Raw genomic sequence first — 14,953 nt, 5'->3', positions numbered from 1 at the left:
ACCCCCAGCTGCTGCAGAGCACGTGTGTGCAGGAGCCGGACCGTGATTGCCCCTGCCTTTCAGGGCAGCAAGATGTTGAGGGGATATAGCCTCATGGTGGGAATGTATGTCTTGTTGCAATGGTTTAACGTTGCATTTTCTTGATTCCTGTAGCTTTGTGCTAGATAGTGGGTTCCAGCTACTTTCCTGTGTTCTCTGTATAGATCATGTACACCCATGTGTATATTCATGGTCCCTATGAATTTTTTTTTACGCATTTGCGTGTTTAATGTAACAGATACTCTACTGTTATAGCTGAGCTCAGGAAGCACCCTGAGCTTACGTGGTCATCTCATGCCCTGTGCCACCAAGATCTTACTGCTTACACGTTAAGATATCCTGATTTCATTTCGGATTGTTAGAATTTGTCATGCATTAAACGCGTTTGCACCTAGCCGTACGCGCGTGTTAACAAAAGCCGTGTGGCAATAGCTGTTGATATCTCAGTACAAGATAAATTAGGATAAGTCAGACTGGTCTTAAGCTGCAGGTGATTTTGTGCTACGCTGCCATTGGCCTATAAGGGCACTAACTGAGGTACGTTTGCACGTTAGATTTCAGACATAAATTAAAATGTGCATATTGCAATGTTCCAGCTGATTTTAACCAAAAAATTCCAGACTGATCTTTCAGTTAACCCCATCCGCAATAACCACAAAGGTTGCAGAGGCTCTGCTGTTTGCAGCAGATCAGATGTGCATAGGCGGTCCGTTAATTTCTCCGAGCTCTCGCTGGTTGCCTGTGTTTTGCTTTTCCTGATCCAGCTGCTGAAGCTGCAGCCTCCTCCCGGTTGCCTGGATACTCTGAATTTCCTCCAGGCAATTGCTAATCAATGTGCAGCTGCAGCTAGGTGCATCCCGCAGACGGCAGCCAGATCTGTCATCTAAATGCAGAAATCTGGAGCAGAATGCGATCGAGGAAGGGAACAGACACAACACAGGAGCAGTCGCTCTGCTCCTGGGAATCAGTTCCTCTGCTGCTAATCAGACAGGAGCACTCTTGCTGGATGTAGCTGAGCAGAGGCTCTTCTGCTGAAATTAAGGGTCAATTGTTTTGATTCTTGTGGAGTGCGAGAAGAAGAGCTGCACCTCAGAGAAGAAAACAATGACATTAATAATTGTATTTGAAGCCTTCGTGTCAAGGCCTTGCTTAATTTTGCTGCTTATCTCCAAGTCTCTTTGCCCAATACCCATTTGCATGAATACAGTACATTGCAAACTGTTTTTAAAACATAAGCAGTTACTGGAAGCCTTGTGAACGCAGTGTTGGAGCTTTGAAGATCAGATACGCTTATGGATGCAGGGTCATCTGTGCTGCACAGAGGGTTTTGAGGGCTTTTTTAATAATTACAGAATTACGCCTTACAGTAGGAGTCGATAAACGCACAAGCGCAGGGCCTCTTGCCCGGTACTTTGGGGCAAGACAACTGCGTTCCCTGTTCCAGGTCCCCTTCCCGCAGCCCCTTTCCAAGGTGGGACTTCAAGGGAGCTAATTGGCGTATTTTTCTGAATTAAGTATCAAATTCCTGGTCCCAGAAACAAGCAATCGAAGAGGGTCTGTGAATTTGGTGCCCTTCAGGGGAGCATTGTTTTTAATAAGAATGTTTTTTGTTACTTTAAAATATTGCAAGGCAGATTTTCCATTGCTCCTGTTGTTTGAATTCACTAGCTGCAGGACAGGGCAGAAGCGGCTGTAGATTGCTCCCATGGATTATGAGCGCTGCTTGAACTGGCAGAGAGAGAAGTGTTAAGATAACGAGAACTCATCTTTGTTGTGATTAGCTGTTACCATGTTCTAATTACTGCGCGTGATACTAAAATGCATAAGCTGCCGGCGCTTTCGGATAAGGAGATGAAAAGGAATCAGCTCCAAATAGGCATTCTGTTTTTTTCATTATTATTGGTATTTTTATGCACTCTCTTGTGTGATACTTTTCAGCGCGTGGATCAAGTCATGGTCTTTGCTGCAAAAGCTGCCATCAAAATTCAGTTGTGGTTAAATAAGTTTAAGTGCCAAGGGACCAAATAAAATAGCGGTTAGTGGAAGGTGATGACAAGGAATTCCGTTATGGTGCGTGCATCTGTTGAGAGAATGCATTGTTATTAGATATTAATTCAGTTACTGTAAGTAGCATTCAAATGTGAATGAGAAGAGGATGAGGTTTGGGAGTGCAATTCCTGCAGGAATCAGACGTGGAAAAGTGTACAGTTTCGGACATGGTGGATGATTCAGAATTGGGATTTTCATAGAAAATTAGAAGTTTTCCCATTGCCTTGCTCAAAATATCTCCTTCCGTCTGGGAGATGAGTTGCTCTGTTCCAGCTTTGAACTATCACACTCTGGGCAGCGTCCCCGGAAATTTTGCAGAGCTTCACCTGAGTGGTTGTGGGAGCTCAGCAACCCGGGGAATCCTGCTGTAACTGCAAAGAGTTTGTGAAATGCTTTGGGACCCTCTGGGATGGCAGATGGTTGTGTATGTACATGTAACGTGCTATTAATAATTAGAGCTGATTGGATATTCAGTACAAATTGCACTGGCTATGAAGTTAGCCCCTTCTTTAGGCTTACAAGTGGTTCCCAAAACACAGCTAAAGCGTATTTTTAAAAATATGTTTTTTCATAAATATTGACAGATTAATTTGAGCAAACAATTTCAAGACTGAGTGCTTCAGGACTCTTACTTGGCTGTTCTCTGCCAAGTGGTGCACGTTTGGATTTCTGAGTCACAGGGTAAATGTTTTCTCTTTCTAAGTTGCAGGATTCGTTTTGTTGATGACTTTAAGCGCCATTCCTCCACTAACGGGGTGTCTGCCCCCAGGCCCCTATGCTGGGCCTTCTAAGTGGACTGGGAAGCAACGAGAAATGGATCCAATGGCATCCAGCAAACGTGAACTTTTGTCGAAAAGAAGTATTTTTCATTCTCTCTCATTCTCTGTTATGCCTGGAAGTTTGATTCTCCATCTTGAGCTGGGTTGTTTGCTTTGGAGAGGCCTGTTTTTTTTCCTGAGCAAGTTTTCTGAGTTTTTTTATCCATGGACTGTTGGGGAATCCAGCCTTACTTGCTGCTAGAGGAACTGAACAGGAACAAACTCAAAGATAACATAGCTTCCTTCTTAACTGGAGGAGGGGTTGTAAGAACTGTGCTATGTCCTTATCCAGGAGAAAATAAAAATGCATGCTAGCAACATGCATGTATCCCCTTCATGGACTGTATTGCATCCATCACAAACCTCTGGATTCAGCCATTTACAATATACCTGAAATATATTTCACACAAAATATTGGTGTTCAGAGCTATAAATAAAATCTGAACTCATGTGTCTCACATACACATGGATACGTGTGCTTAGTATTAACATCCTTATAAAACACACATTTTATTTAAAAAGAAAAAAAGGGAAAAAACCAAAGTAGTAGCATTCTTCTGGAGAAATGCAAAACAGGATAGGATGGAATCGGGACAGATTATCTTTTTTATCCCCCTACCTTTGTATTTATGCCCTTGCACTCTCTCTCCCCCATTCCTCCTCATTTTATATAAAATACATTTGCAGTATGTAGAGCATAAGAATCATGTCTCTAGCAGAGACTGCAACCTGCTTTAGGAGTCTCCATCCCCATTAGAAGCTCTTTCCAGAAAAAGTAATTTCCTTCTCGCTATAAATTATGCATCAATGTACATTTAAGATTCTGAAACGACGAGCAGAAGATGAAAGTGTTGCAGGATGTCGCTGCTCCTGTGGAGCTGAATCCACAACATTGTGTAGAGACTCGAGCATACCTTGTTAAGACAAACCTGCACGTGTTGCTGTCCTAGTACTCAGGCTGTGAAAGCTTGGAGAGAGGAGCTCCTCTGGCTGCTCGAGCCCCAGCTCTGGGAAGAAGACTTTTTCTCTCCTTGGAAGTCAGCGTTGGGGATAAGATGGCAATGCGTGTCCAAACTGGGCTTCCCTGGGTGGGCTCTGCCAGGTGGAGACAAGACACTTCCCCATCTCCCTCCCAATGTGTCTAGAGACTTCCCAGGGCAGTCTCTAGACACTTGCATTGAGATCTGCAAGTGGTGGGGCACGCGCAGGTCCACCCAGCCTTACCCCAGCACTGGCAACACCTGAAGCGTCACGTCTGTAAGGGACTCAGATGCTCTAGCAGGAAGGGCCGACTGTCAGCCAGCAAAGCAGGGCTTGGACAAACAGTTCGTTATGAACTAAAATCAGTGCATATCAATGTCTGTATCAATATCTGTAGATATTAAAAATATTGTGTCATAACATGTTGAAAATTCTGATAAACCCATACTTTCATGTTATTCATAACCTATGGAGGTAGATGAAGACTGCAATCAATTGTACCTGTGGGTTTTGGAGAAGAATTTCGTACTGGTGTTAGAGCTGAAGCTCTATGCCTGCATACCTACAGGTGCTTATGCGCAGTTATATGGGAGAGGCAGTGCTGACTGAGATGAATCTCTGACACTGTGGCATCCCAGAGAGCATAGGGAGAATATTAAAGCCTATCTTTGGAGTCCAAAGGTGGCAAATAACAATTTATATAATAACTCTTGAAAGGGAACATTTTAGTAATTGTTGATTTTAATATAGACATGAGCTTGCTTGTAAAACTCTTGTATATCGTCATGTAAAAAGTGTCGGTCGCTTAAGGGAGAAGCGCCTTGCAGCAGCCCTGAACTCCTGCAGTGCCCAGCACCGGGGGAACGGGGCCCAGGCCTGAGGCTCCTATTTATAGTTTCAGTGCAAGTCAAGTGCTAACGTGTTGTGAAGCGGAACGGAAACCCTGAAATACCCCTGTGCAATATTCTGGCTTGACTGAACCTGCACTTATTCTGTGTTTCTTCCGTTGGCGATACAACAACAGCAAAATGTCCTTTTTGCTGTTGCGTGTGCAACCTCTGGTGACGGCTGTGGGAGCTGTACGCTGGTCTAACTGAGAGTGCGTCTTTGTCCATCGGACTTTTGCTTAAAGATCTGGTTGTTCGCTTCTACCCAAGCTGACCCCAACTGCTGAATTTGCTCTTTGAAGAAAGCGAGTGCCACGTGGTAGCTTTCCTTTTCTTTCCTTTGACAAAGTTTTCTTTCAGAGACTAGTTTTTCGTTTTTAAATGCAACATCCACCCGAAAAGAACCTGTGTGTTAAAGCAGGCCATCGAGCTTTCATCACTTCTCTGGGTGATAGCAGTCATGAATTTTTTATTTTCTGCAGGGCTCACTCCAGATCTGCCAAAGCATTGTGTGGGTGCACGCACGTAAAAGGGCTACTAATTGAAATTCAGATGTAACGAAATGAAGTTTAGCTATTCACCACGGCTGCCTTTTGTTTTAGCCCTTGTACGCTCAGTGCACCTAAACAATGCAACCCTTGCTTCTCCTTTTAGATTCAACAAGAATAGCTTAAAAGGCACAAAATATTTCCGTGCCCTCTCTAGGGATGAAATATGCCTTGAAAAACATGGGAAGGGTGTGTGTTAGTTTATCTACTTCTTTGCAGGGGGAGGCAGAGATTTTGATGGAACTGGAAAGAAAATAAAATAGGAATCTTGCTGCTAGAAACTTGCTCGGTTTTGAACATGCAAATGCGCTTCTATTGCCTAGGTAACTATTATGGAACGCCCAAGCCTCCGAGCCAGCCCGTCAGTGGGAAAGTGACTTCCACCGATGCTCTGCAAAACCTGCAGTCCGGCTCCAAGCAGTCGACTCCAAAGCGGACCAAATCTTACAATGATATGCAAAATGCTGGCATAGTGCATACAGAGAATGAGGAAGAGGATGATGTACCTGAAATGAGCAGTAGCTTCACAGGTAAACCCAGACTATTGCAGCCCATCAAATAGGCCACGTGGGGATGGGCTTTGGAGTTAGTTTGTAGGGTTTGGGTTTTTTTATAGATTTCCTTCAAAACTGTCAGTCCTGGAAAAAACTGGCCCACAGCACCTGGATGGCAGGTGTCCTGGTGTTGACAATCGCATGTACAGCTGCATCTTCTAAGAAGGCCGTGTGGGGTTGGGCTGGAAGAGAGGAATCCGACAAAAAACATCAAATCCATTAGTTGCTTTCTTTTTTTCTGGGTAGCTGTTGTTTTAGTGATGGGCAGAATTTGAAAAGGAAGATATACAAATGAAATTCATGGTTTTTTTTTTTTTTTTCTTCCTTGGGAAACATTTTACTTTACAGCACTACATTTTGAAGTCCTCCAGCACTGGAAACTGCTAGATTTCTGAGTAGGCATCTTTACTGTGAAGAATAATTGAGACTTTTTAAAAGGTATTCTCTGGTACTATGCACTTTTGTCATTAAGGGCACATTCATATTCTTTCAGAGATTGTCTATTGAATGCAGTCAGCCAAATTCTGCTTTCAGTTGCTCTAATGTACATCTGAATTACTCCATTGAGCCAAATGACAGAAGTTTAAGTACAGAATGGTGGAATGATGTCAGGTAGAAATTATGGGTAACACTGCTTGATCCCCTTATGCTCTGAGTTAATCATTCTGCTGCTGGCAAATGCAGAGATTTTTATAAAAAAAGAAGCATATAATGACTTCTCGTGTCAACAGGCCAATGTTTTGAACATCACTTTGTGGATGGTCAGCTTGAAATGTGACTGTCCTACTGGAAATTAGAAACTGTCTGAGTTTGAAAGGATCTTGAACACTATGTGAAATGCTCTCTTCTAATATCACAGCTTAGCCTCAGTTAGAACCTCAATTCTGCCCGTAGCTTTTCCAGTTAGTTGTCACTTTGTTCTCAGCCACGCTCAGAAAAGTCAAGAGAGAATTGTCCTATGGTTGACAGTTGCAGCCGTTTTAACCAGAACGAAGCAGCTCAGCATGGATATGTTTGAAATGAATTTTTGCTTCTTCCAGAAATATGTTACTGTCCTTTCCCCTTCCTTACACCTAGAGATAGCCAGCACATCCAGTGACTAGGTCCTCTTGTCCAAGGTACCTTCCACCAAACTGAGGGCTGCTTGCTCTGGGGAGGAGGTCTGAAGTGTGGATGCAAGCTCTCTATTTTTGTGAAGGCCTTGTCTTTTCTTTTCCCTGCTGTCCTTCCAACCTGAACACAGATCTCACTCCCACCCTCAAGCATTGGCTCTAAGGTCACTGGAAACTTTTGTGGTCTAAAGTCAGGTATTGTGTGCAGGCAGATTTGGAGCCTGTTTTTGAGCATCTTTCAGAGATCAGTTGAGTCTCCAAAAAAATCAGCAGGAGGTATCTGAAACTCTGAGGAGCAGGGACTCTTCTCTGTGTCTGCCAACCCAGAATTTCTTATAAATGGAGCTTTACTTCCTCAGCTCAGTTTTCAAGCACTGATTTCATCTTCCTAGCTCCCTGTGAAGTAGGTTTGTAGCAAGCAGCGCTATCCGCACCTTTGAGCTTTTTGAAGCTGGTTGCTGTGGGTGCTAGCCTTGCGGGCACTTGGCCCCCTGGGGATTTGTACCAACCTAGCAAGTTGATGAAAGATTGGAGATGGGAATGCAGGCAATGCTGGCCCTTCATCTTCTGGTTGCTTCCCACCACCGCGATAATTTTCCATCTCAGCCTCAGATGAGTGCTATCAGCTATCATGCCAATTACTTCCCAGCAAAGTCCTGGCTCTAACAGATAGACATTTAAAAGGATTTAGGCTGAGAGGTAGGTCCTTGTGGCTCTGGTCATTTTCGTCACCATTATGCTCAGAGCTATTTTAGTGGTGGTCATAAGCTATTTGGTAAGCCTTGTGAGTCCCGAGACTGTCCCCCCCCCCCCCCCCCCCCCGGACCAAACTGTCAAACGGTTTTGAGGTTTGTCCTCTGCTTGGCTTTTACCCATTGTATTTTTCCAACCCCAAATCACTCCTCAGCTCCTTTACAAAATATTGTGCCTGAGGGTAGTTTCTCACATATGTGACATGGCAGCTCCCTGAGCCCAAGTCTTGGGATCTGTTTTTGGCAGGAAGCTGTTCTGAGATGCTGTTTGACCTCTTTTCTAGCTGTCTCTGGTGAGAGGTGTTCCTCTTGAAGCGATTCAGCGTGGTGCCCCTGAACTGATTGCAGCATCATTTGTCATCCTCATTTTTCTTCACAAGATGAAATACTGGAAGATGCAGTTAATTTATCACAACGTCATCACACCCTGGCCCCTTGCCTCCGTTAAATGGGCACAGAATCAAGAGGAGAGAGTTATTTCTCCTATACCAAAATGATTCCTTATGCTTATTTCATGTGTAACTGTGCTAGCCATATTAAAATGTTCTCGCTTCCATAGGAGACCTGTCAGTGACTTGTGTTCTTCAGGCTTTGGCATGTTCACACTCACAGTTTAAGCTGGCGATGATTCATTCATGCTCCAACTTCTTTATCTTGTCAGCATCTACCTAAAAATATAGAACAGCAGGAAGGCTAGAAAGCAGACAGTTGAGGGCACTGGTATAGTCTAGATCTTTTTGTTCCCTTTTTTCCCAGTTTAATATTGTCAGTATCTTGTATTTTCACAGCCTTTCACAGAGGCAGCCACAGAGTAGGAATGGCGCAGGAGCTGCTACTAACAGATCCCCCCGAAACAAGGCCCTGGGCTTTGAAATGAGGATTTGAGGGATCTCCAGTCTGGAGAGCAGAAGCGAGGTCTTGGCTCTGAGCCCTTTTGGTCTCAGTACAGCGAACATGGCAAAGTACAATGTTAGCCTCAGTGTTGCTTGCTTGATTGTATTATGTGGCTGTACTGGGAACTAGTGATCTGGTGACTTGCAGGTCATCTCAGGTGGATTGGAAGGACTACCAAAGTTTTTCACCATCTTCAGAAACCCCTTCCCCTTTACTAGACACCAGAGTAACGTTAGAATTTGTCAGTTGCTGCTGAAGCCTGCTTGCGAAGGATTTTGGAGGGCAGACGCTAGTTTGTGGGGAGCGTTTCCAATGGTGTTAGGGATGGAGGGAATGGGCAGCATTTTTGCCTAGCTACAGCTCAAAACTGCATGGATATAAGCAATATATTTCCTTAAATGGAGGAGAGCCAGATACATCGTGAGATGCTTCTGAGTGAGTGTGAGTGGAAGGGTACTGTCAGGAGCACTGGAATAAAACTCTGTGGTTGGAACAGGCCATTGTGAGCAGCAACATGTGGACGCATGGTACAGTGCTGGCATTCACTTTAATTTTTAATTCAAAAAACCACTGCACTGGTGGCTGCACTGCACCATTAGCTTGTTGACTTTCAGCTTCTGGCTACCTTCTGCACTTGTAAAGATCTCCCCTTCTGATCATTCTTCAAACAGGAAATTTTAGTCTCCTAATCCCTGTCCCACAATTGGCACTATGGGAGTGAACCTGTAAGCCTGCTCAGAAGCCCATTGAACTCATCTACATCAGTGAGCCCTGGCCTCAGACAGCCTGGAAGATTTTGGTAGCTCAGCAGGGCCTATTAATGGAAACACAGCAGCTGATCGCAGTTTCTGGTTTGCTCTGGCGAGGGTCTGGCTGGCAGAGTGGGCAAAGCAAGCTCATCCCTGCTGGCAAAAAGACTCTGCAGAGCCTCTGCCCTCGGTTCATCTACTGTTATGTCTTACATATTAAAAAGCAAGGAGAGCCTTTGAAAAGAGAATTGTGAGGGAAAACCTGGAGAAGCAAAATAGGAGGAGAAAAATACTGTGATTGTCAATTTTATTTGTGCTTGTTTATTCCATAGCAGAGTCTGGTGACCAAGGCGAGCATAATACGCATATCACACGAGAGAGAGCCCCGCCGTCTGTGATTGATAGCCACACCAACGTTCCCACCACGGAACCATCTCAGAACCTCCCTCAATACCTACCTCCTTCTGCCGAGGATAACCTAGGTCCTCTGCCAGAAAACTGGGAGATGGCCTACACCGAGAACGGAGAAGTCTATTTTATAGAGTAAAGCACATTTATGTTGTTGTAATTCTTCTCTCTCTCCCTCTCTCTGGGCATAAGTAAACCTCTGTGGATGCATTGTGTTTGTTATATGTATTAAATTTTTAGTGTATACAGTTATGTTGCAGAGCTAAAAGTTCTTCAGTGCTTATGCAGTGTTTTTGCATTTCCTGATTGGATTAGCATCCAAATTATTCCAGAGTTCAAAGGCGGGGGAATTGCTTGTTTTACAAAAGCAACAGTTATAAAATGTGGTCCAGTTGTTTTCGAGGGTGGAACGAAAGCTCCTAATTGAAAGGGCTGAGAGTCCGTTCCTGGAGCCTGCCCCTGTGCACAATGCAGCAGGGTCTGGGAATTCCTCTGGTCGTGTTCAGGCGGTAGCAGAGCTGGGAGACTGGCTTTTTGAGTCTTGTCCTCTCATCAGAGCAAACGGCCCAAATGTGTCACCGTGCTCCTGTGATTTGCAGAAGGTATAGCTCAGTGCAAAGCAGGCAGAGAAAGTCTGGAAGAGCAGAAGTACCTGGTGCTCTGCTGTCTTTGCCTGATAGCTGTGTGCTGTCAGCAGCTTGAAGATGATACTGATTTTTCCTGCCAAAAATAATCTCTAATTGTATTTGTCCAGATTTATTCAAACTGGAGTAACTTATAAAATGGGACCTGTTAGTCGGAGAGACTTCTTGCACAGTTTAGCTATTCATTAAAATTCAAATAGCATTTGAAACTCAAGCCCTTGGCTGCACTAATAGAGAAAAGGGGTGAGGAAGTGATTTTACTTTTGATGGTCTGTCTAATGCAGTCTTGGAAACTGAGGCCCCTCTACCTGTCTACTAAAAGCCAGTGACCAGGTTAGTTAGTACAGAGGAAGCCCCTCTGTTAACACCCGTCCTGGCACGCAGGGGAGTTATGTTTATGCTGGATTATGGCAGAAATGGGAACAGTCCTACCTCATCCTCCAGAGAGAGGACTTTTGGAAGAGGCCAAGGAGAAGTCTTGTAGAAAAGGTTCTTCCATGGCTGCAACGACAGGGGAGTACATAAGAAAGAGCGGCAAAAGATTTGAGGAGCTGGGAGGATTGATCACACTGCAGCAGCTCTTCACTGGCTGGGAGGGGCCTGCTTTAAGAAAAGTCATTTTTCCAGGGCTCTCTTAATTACCTGAGAGGCTTCACCAAGCCCCTTACATAAGCCAAAGTCAAGAAGGCACAATGCAAATTCTCGTCTCCTGCATTTTGGATGCAACTGAAATGTGTTCGTTATCCTGAACACGGTATTCTGCCCCTCGTTATGTTCTTTGGTGTGCTTTCTGGCTTTGACGTATATGAAACAGCCTGAGTGATACCCCATCCAGCTTGCCGTTTTCCTCCCTGGAGGAGGGTGGATGTTGAGAGTTAATGCTGCCCAGGCAACCGGCTGCTCCCTTCTGCGTGCCAGCGTGGGCCCCTGCCATCTCTCCCTATAGGTGCTTCAGCAAGGGGTGCTGCTGCTGCCACCAGTTTCCCCAAAACTAAGATCAGTCCGTGCAGCTGCTCTGTACGCACGTGTGGTCTCTTAGCGGTACAGCCCTGGAGAGCCTTGAATAATTTGTTAGACTTCTTGCAGGAAAACCATATATAAAATGGAAAAGCAACCTGCATGATACGGCTCAGTGTCTGACATGAAAGCCTGGTAGCACACCAACTGCTTTCTTTCCTGCAGTGCAGACTGACCGTTTCAAGGATACATGTGCTTGGGGAGGGGATTTTGTGCAAGGATGTGTTAGCGTAGGTGGAGCACACAACAAATGCAGTTTTGTTGTTTCTAGGGACACCCTGAGCCTAAAAACAATTTAGTTTGACTTGTATCAAATTAAGAGAGCAAGCTGATGAGCTCTGTGGACCCAGGCTGGCTCAGAAGTTTGTACCATCACCTCTGGTGCTTTGGGTTAGCAAGTTGAGGTGCTTGCTCAGGACTAGCAGAGGCCAGAGCTGAGCACCAGATAACTCATCCTGCTGGATTGCAGCTGAAGCAAACTGGCTCTTTAGATGTAGTTCTGTGATGCATTAAGTGGGATTTCTGTTACCCAAAGTATCCCAGGCTCTCGTTATCCTGCATATAGAGCCGTCCGTGTTACAGGTCTGACAACCATCCTCTCTCTCTGAACGTATGATCTGGAAGGTATTTAGCTAAATTTTACTATGTCTCAGCAAACCGCCCTGTTTTGAATCTTACGGTTAGAGAGACAGTTGCAAGAAATAAGTAAATACTCCCTTGCTCTCCTCCCACTGCCCTCTTTTCGCAGCTAGACTACAGACTTTGTTATTTATAAGCTGGCAGAACCCCTCTGCTTTATTGCTGTTAATTTGCCTGACTTGCTGAATTTCTGCCATTGAGTTTTCCAGTTGGCGATTAATTGCTCTGAAGCATACAAAAGAATTAAACGAGTTTGTTCATCCTGCCTTGGGAAGGCTGGGTAACAGAACGTGTGAAACAAGGACTTTTATTTAAGCACTCAGAAGCAGGGCAGTCCTGTGTTTTTACCGTAAAATCTGAGTCCGCTAGTCAGTTGTTAGTTCCTAGAGGATCATAGCCCTCGGGGCAACATTTCCTGCTTCGCAAGGGTGTTGTGAGGCTTAGCTTAAGGTTGTAAACCTTCTAAGACCCGGAAGGAGAGGTAAATAGCATTGCATGATATTGAAACTCAAAACTGCTAAATGGTGTTAAAGGCTAAGCTAGAAAAATGAGATACCAGGAGCAGGAGGGTTATCTTTGCAGGTCAGGTCTGAGATGCTGTCAGGTTGAAGAAGAGGAGTTATACTACTAGCTTTTCTTCATACGCAGATCAAATGATGGGAAGAAATAAATTATAGAATATTTGTTTAAAGCCTGTTCACTACGTAGCCATCACCCCTGGGACTGGCATCCCGATTCTGTTGGGGGACTTGTAGAAAAGAAGAGTTGAAAATGAAGATGTTCAGCTTCCATCAGAGGCTTAGATGGAGCATTTTTGTTTGTGCAATTGAAAATTTTCCCTAGAAATTTTGATTTTTGACTAATACTTGGGTTAAATCTGAGCAAATGTCAAAGGTCTTTTGCAGTGAGAAAGGTTGCTGCATCTTTTATGGAGGAAGGGAAAATACTTTTCAGTCTTTTTATCATGAGGTGAAGGATTCATGAAATAGCTCCTGGAATTAAAAACCAAGCCATCAAAGGAAAAAGTTTGGAAATGAATATCATAATATTGCTACTTTCACGTGCACTCTCTTAGGCAGTAATGCTCGTTTTTATATTTTATCTTTTTTACTTTTCACCTTTGTTTTTTCAATGCCAAGATTCTTGTGATTTGGTAGACTAGTTTGCAAAACATCAAATTGTAATGCCATTTCTTCTGTAGCAAAAGTATGCCTTCAGGTCTGTTGAATAGTAAAGAAGATATATACTTTTCTGTCACTGATACTTCAGCTCTAGTTTATTAACAAAGGTTATATTTCTGTTTTTTTCTTTCTAGCCATAATACAAAAACAACATCTTGGCTAGATCCACGGTGCCTGAACAAACAGCAGAAGCCTCTAGAAGAATGTGAAGATGATGGTAAGAGACTGAAAATAGTGAAATAGTAATGTGTTTGGTCCATTTCTAGGTGGCTTTCTCCCTTTCCTCTTCCCCTTTTCCATAACCTCTGTTGAGAACTGCTAAAAAAGAGGTGAAAGGGTTTATGAGTAAGTGCACAGAGATGATAGCTAAAAACGCTGTCTGTGCGTGTAAGGTAGTCATCAAGATTGCAGATCTTGTAATAAAAATTGTAGAGAGGTAACCAGCATCTCTGTTTATGCAAAAGAGTTTGAATAGTCACTGATGCTGAACGAGGCTCCGCTTTCCAACACGCTCACCACTTGGATGCTGGGGTAGGAGGAAAGCGACCGAGTCTCTGTGTGCTCCATCGTGTTACGCTTCAACAGTCTGTTTTATGTGAATCAGGAGAGTTGTGTTATTATTTCCTTATATGAGCAGAAATAACTCAATTGCTTCACTCTTAATGTTAAATTCTGACATGCCACTAAGCGTTACGGTTGCTGAAGACAGATTCTATTTGAAATCACAGGTTTTTAACCCCTGATAATTTCCACTGATGTAATTTTGTATTCCTTGAGATGTTGGAAATGCAAGCCACTGTCCAATTTAGAGCAGCCGAATGCATGACTGTTGAAGGAGGTTCTTTCCCTGCATCCTTCAGGAGGCATTGGAAAAAGAAGGGGAATCACGATAAAGATAACTTAAACGTTTGGGAAAGAGTATTTGCAAATTTTGATCTGTTGACCAAATGAGGTTATGATATTTTAATCCATAATTTTAGCTAGCACAATGCTGGCATGGTAGACAGATCTTAAAAATGTAAAAGTTTACTTCATCAGTGTTGGTGCTGTCCTTGTAAAATTAATTTTCATAATATGAGTAATCTCCTACTGGTGTGAATCAGCTTCTCATGAGTTATCATTTTACTTTGGAAAAGAATCAGTGTAGTTCATCCATTTTTACTGATAGGTTCAAACCTGGCCTTCAGAGCCGCTGCTGCTATTTTTGCGCGTGCAGTTTTTCAACTTCCGCTTTCTTTCACATGTGAGATTTTGCAGGATTTGAGAATTTAACTGTGCAGCCTTCTCTGACATGATGAAGCAAGTTGCCAGCTTGCTTATGAGAAGTGCAGTGCCTACCCAAAACGCTGCAAGGATATGCAAAGCTCAGAAGAAAACTGAGCACAGCGAGTTGAGATGCCTGCTTCAGATCCCTTAGCAACTGGCGTCATCTGTCAAGGAGCAAGCTGGATTAATGAAGGCCTTGCTCTGGGCCTAAAAATGGATATGTCAGTGGGTAGTCAGAACTGGAACAAAATTAAATCACAGTGTATGCAGGCAGAACGCCCTCCTCCTTGCAGTTGAGCTTTGGTGGCAATTTAAAGAGGAGGTTGATAAGTCTCAGCATAAGCTTTCAGAGCCTCATTTTCCCTGGAGTGCAACTTCTGTCCAAGCTTTCTCGGCCGGCAAGGCGCCGACTATG

The 14,953-nt window shown here is 43.9% G+C and overlaps 1 protein-coding gene across 50 annotated transcripts in view; it reads left to right on the top strand.

Annotated features, from left to right (window-relative positions):
* The window catches only part of MAGI1 (membrane associated guanylate kinase, WW and PDZ domain containing 1), a 351,119-nt gene that overhangs the window by 266,654 nt on the left and 69,512 nt on the right, over positions 1 to 14,953 (top strand). For 45 of the 50 annotated variants that reach the window (XM_068906872.1, XM_068906869.1, XM_068906867.1 and 42 more), the window contains exons 4-6: positions 5,646 to 5,852; positions 9,716 to 9,926; positions 13,407 to 13,489. In XM_068906872.1, the coding sequence (XP_068762973.1) occupies positions 5,646 to 5,852; positions 9,716 to 9,926; positions 13,407 to 13,489 (501 nt within the window). The remainder of the gene's footprint in view (positions 1 to 5,645; positions 5,853 to 9,715; positions 9,927 to 13,406; positions 13,490 to 14,953) is intronic. The other 5 variants (XM_068906871.1, XM_068906858.1, XM_068906855.1 and 2 more) reach the window with 1 other exon arrangement.

This window comes from Struthio camelus, chromosome 14 (assembly GCF_040807025.1).
Source record: "Struthio camelus isolate bStrCam1 chromosome 14, bStrCam1.hap1, whole genome shotgun sequence".
In the NCBI taxonomy this organism is placed as follows: domain Eukaryota; kingdom Metazoa; phylum Chordata; class Aves; order Struthioniformes; family Struthionidae; genus Struthio; species Struthio camelus.
This window is presented reverse-complemented; position numbering and strand designations above follow the sequence as displayed.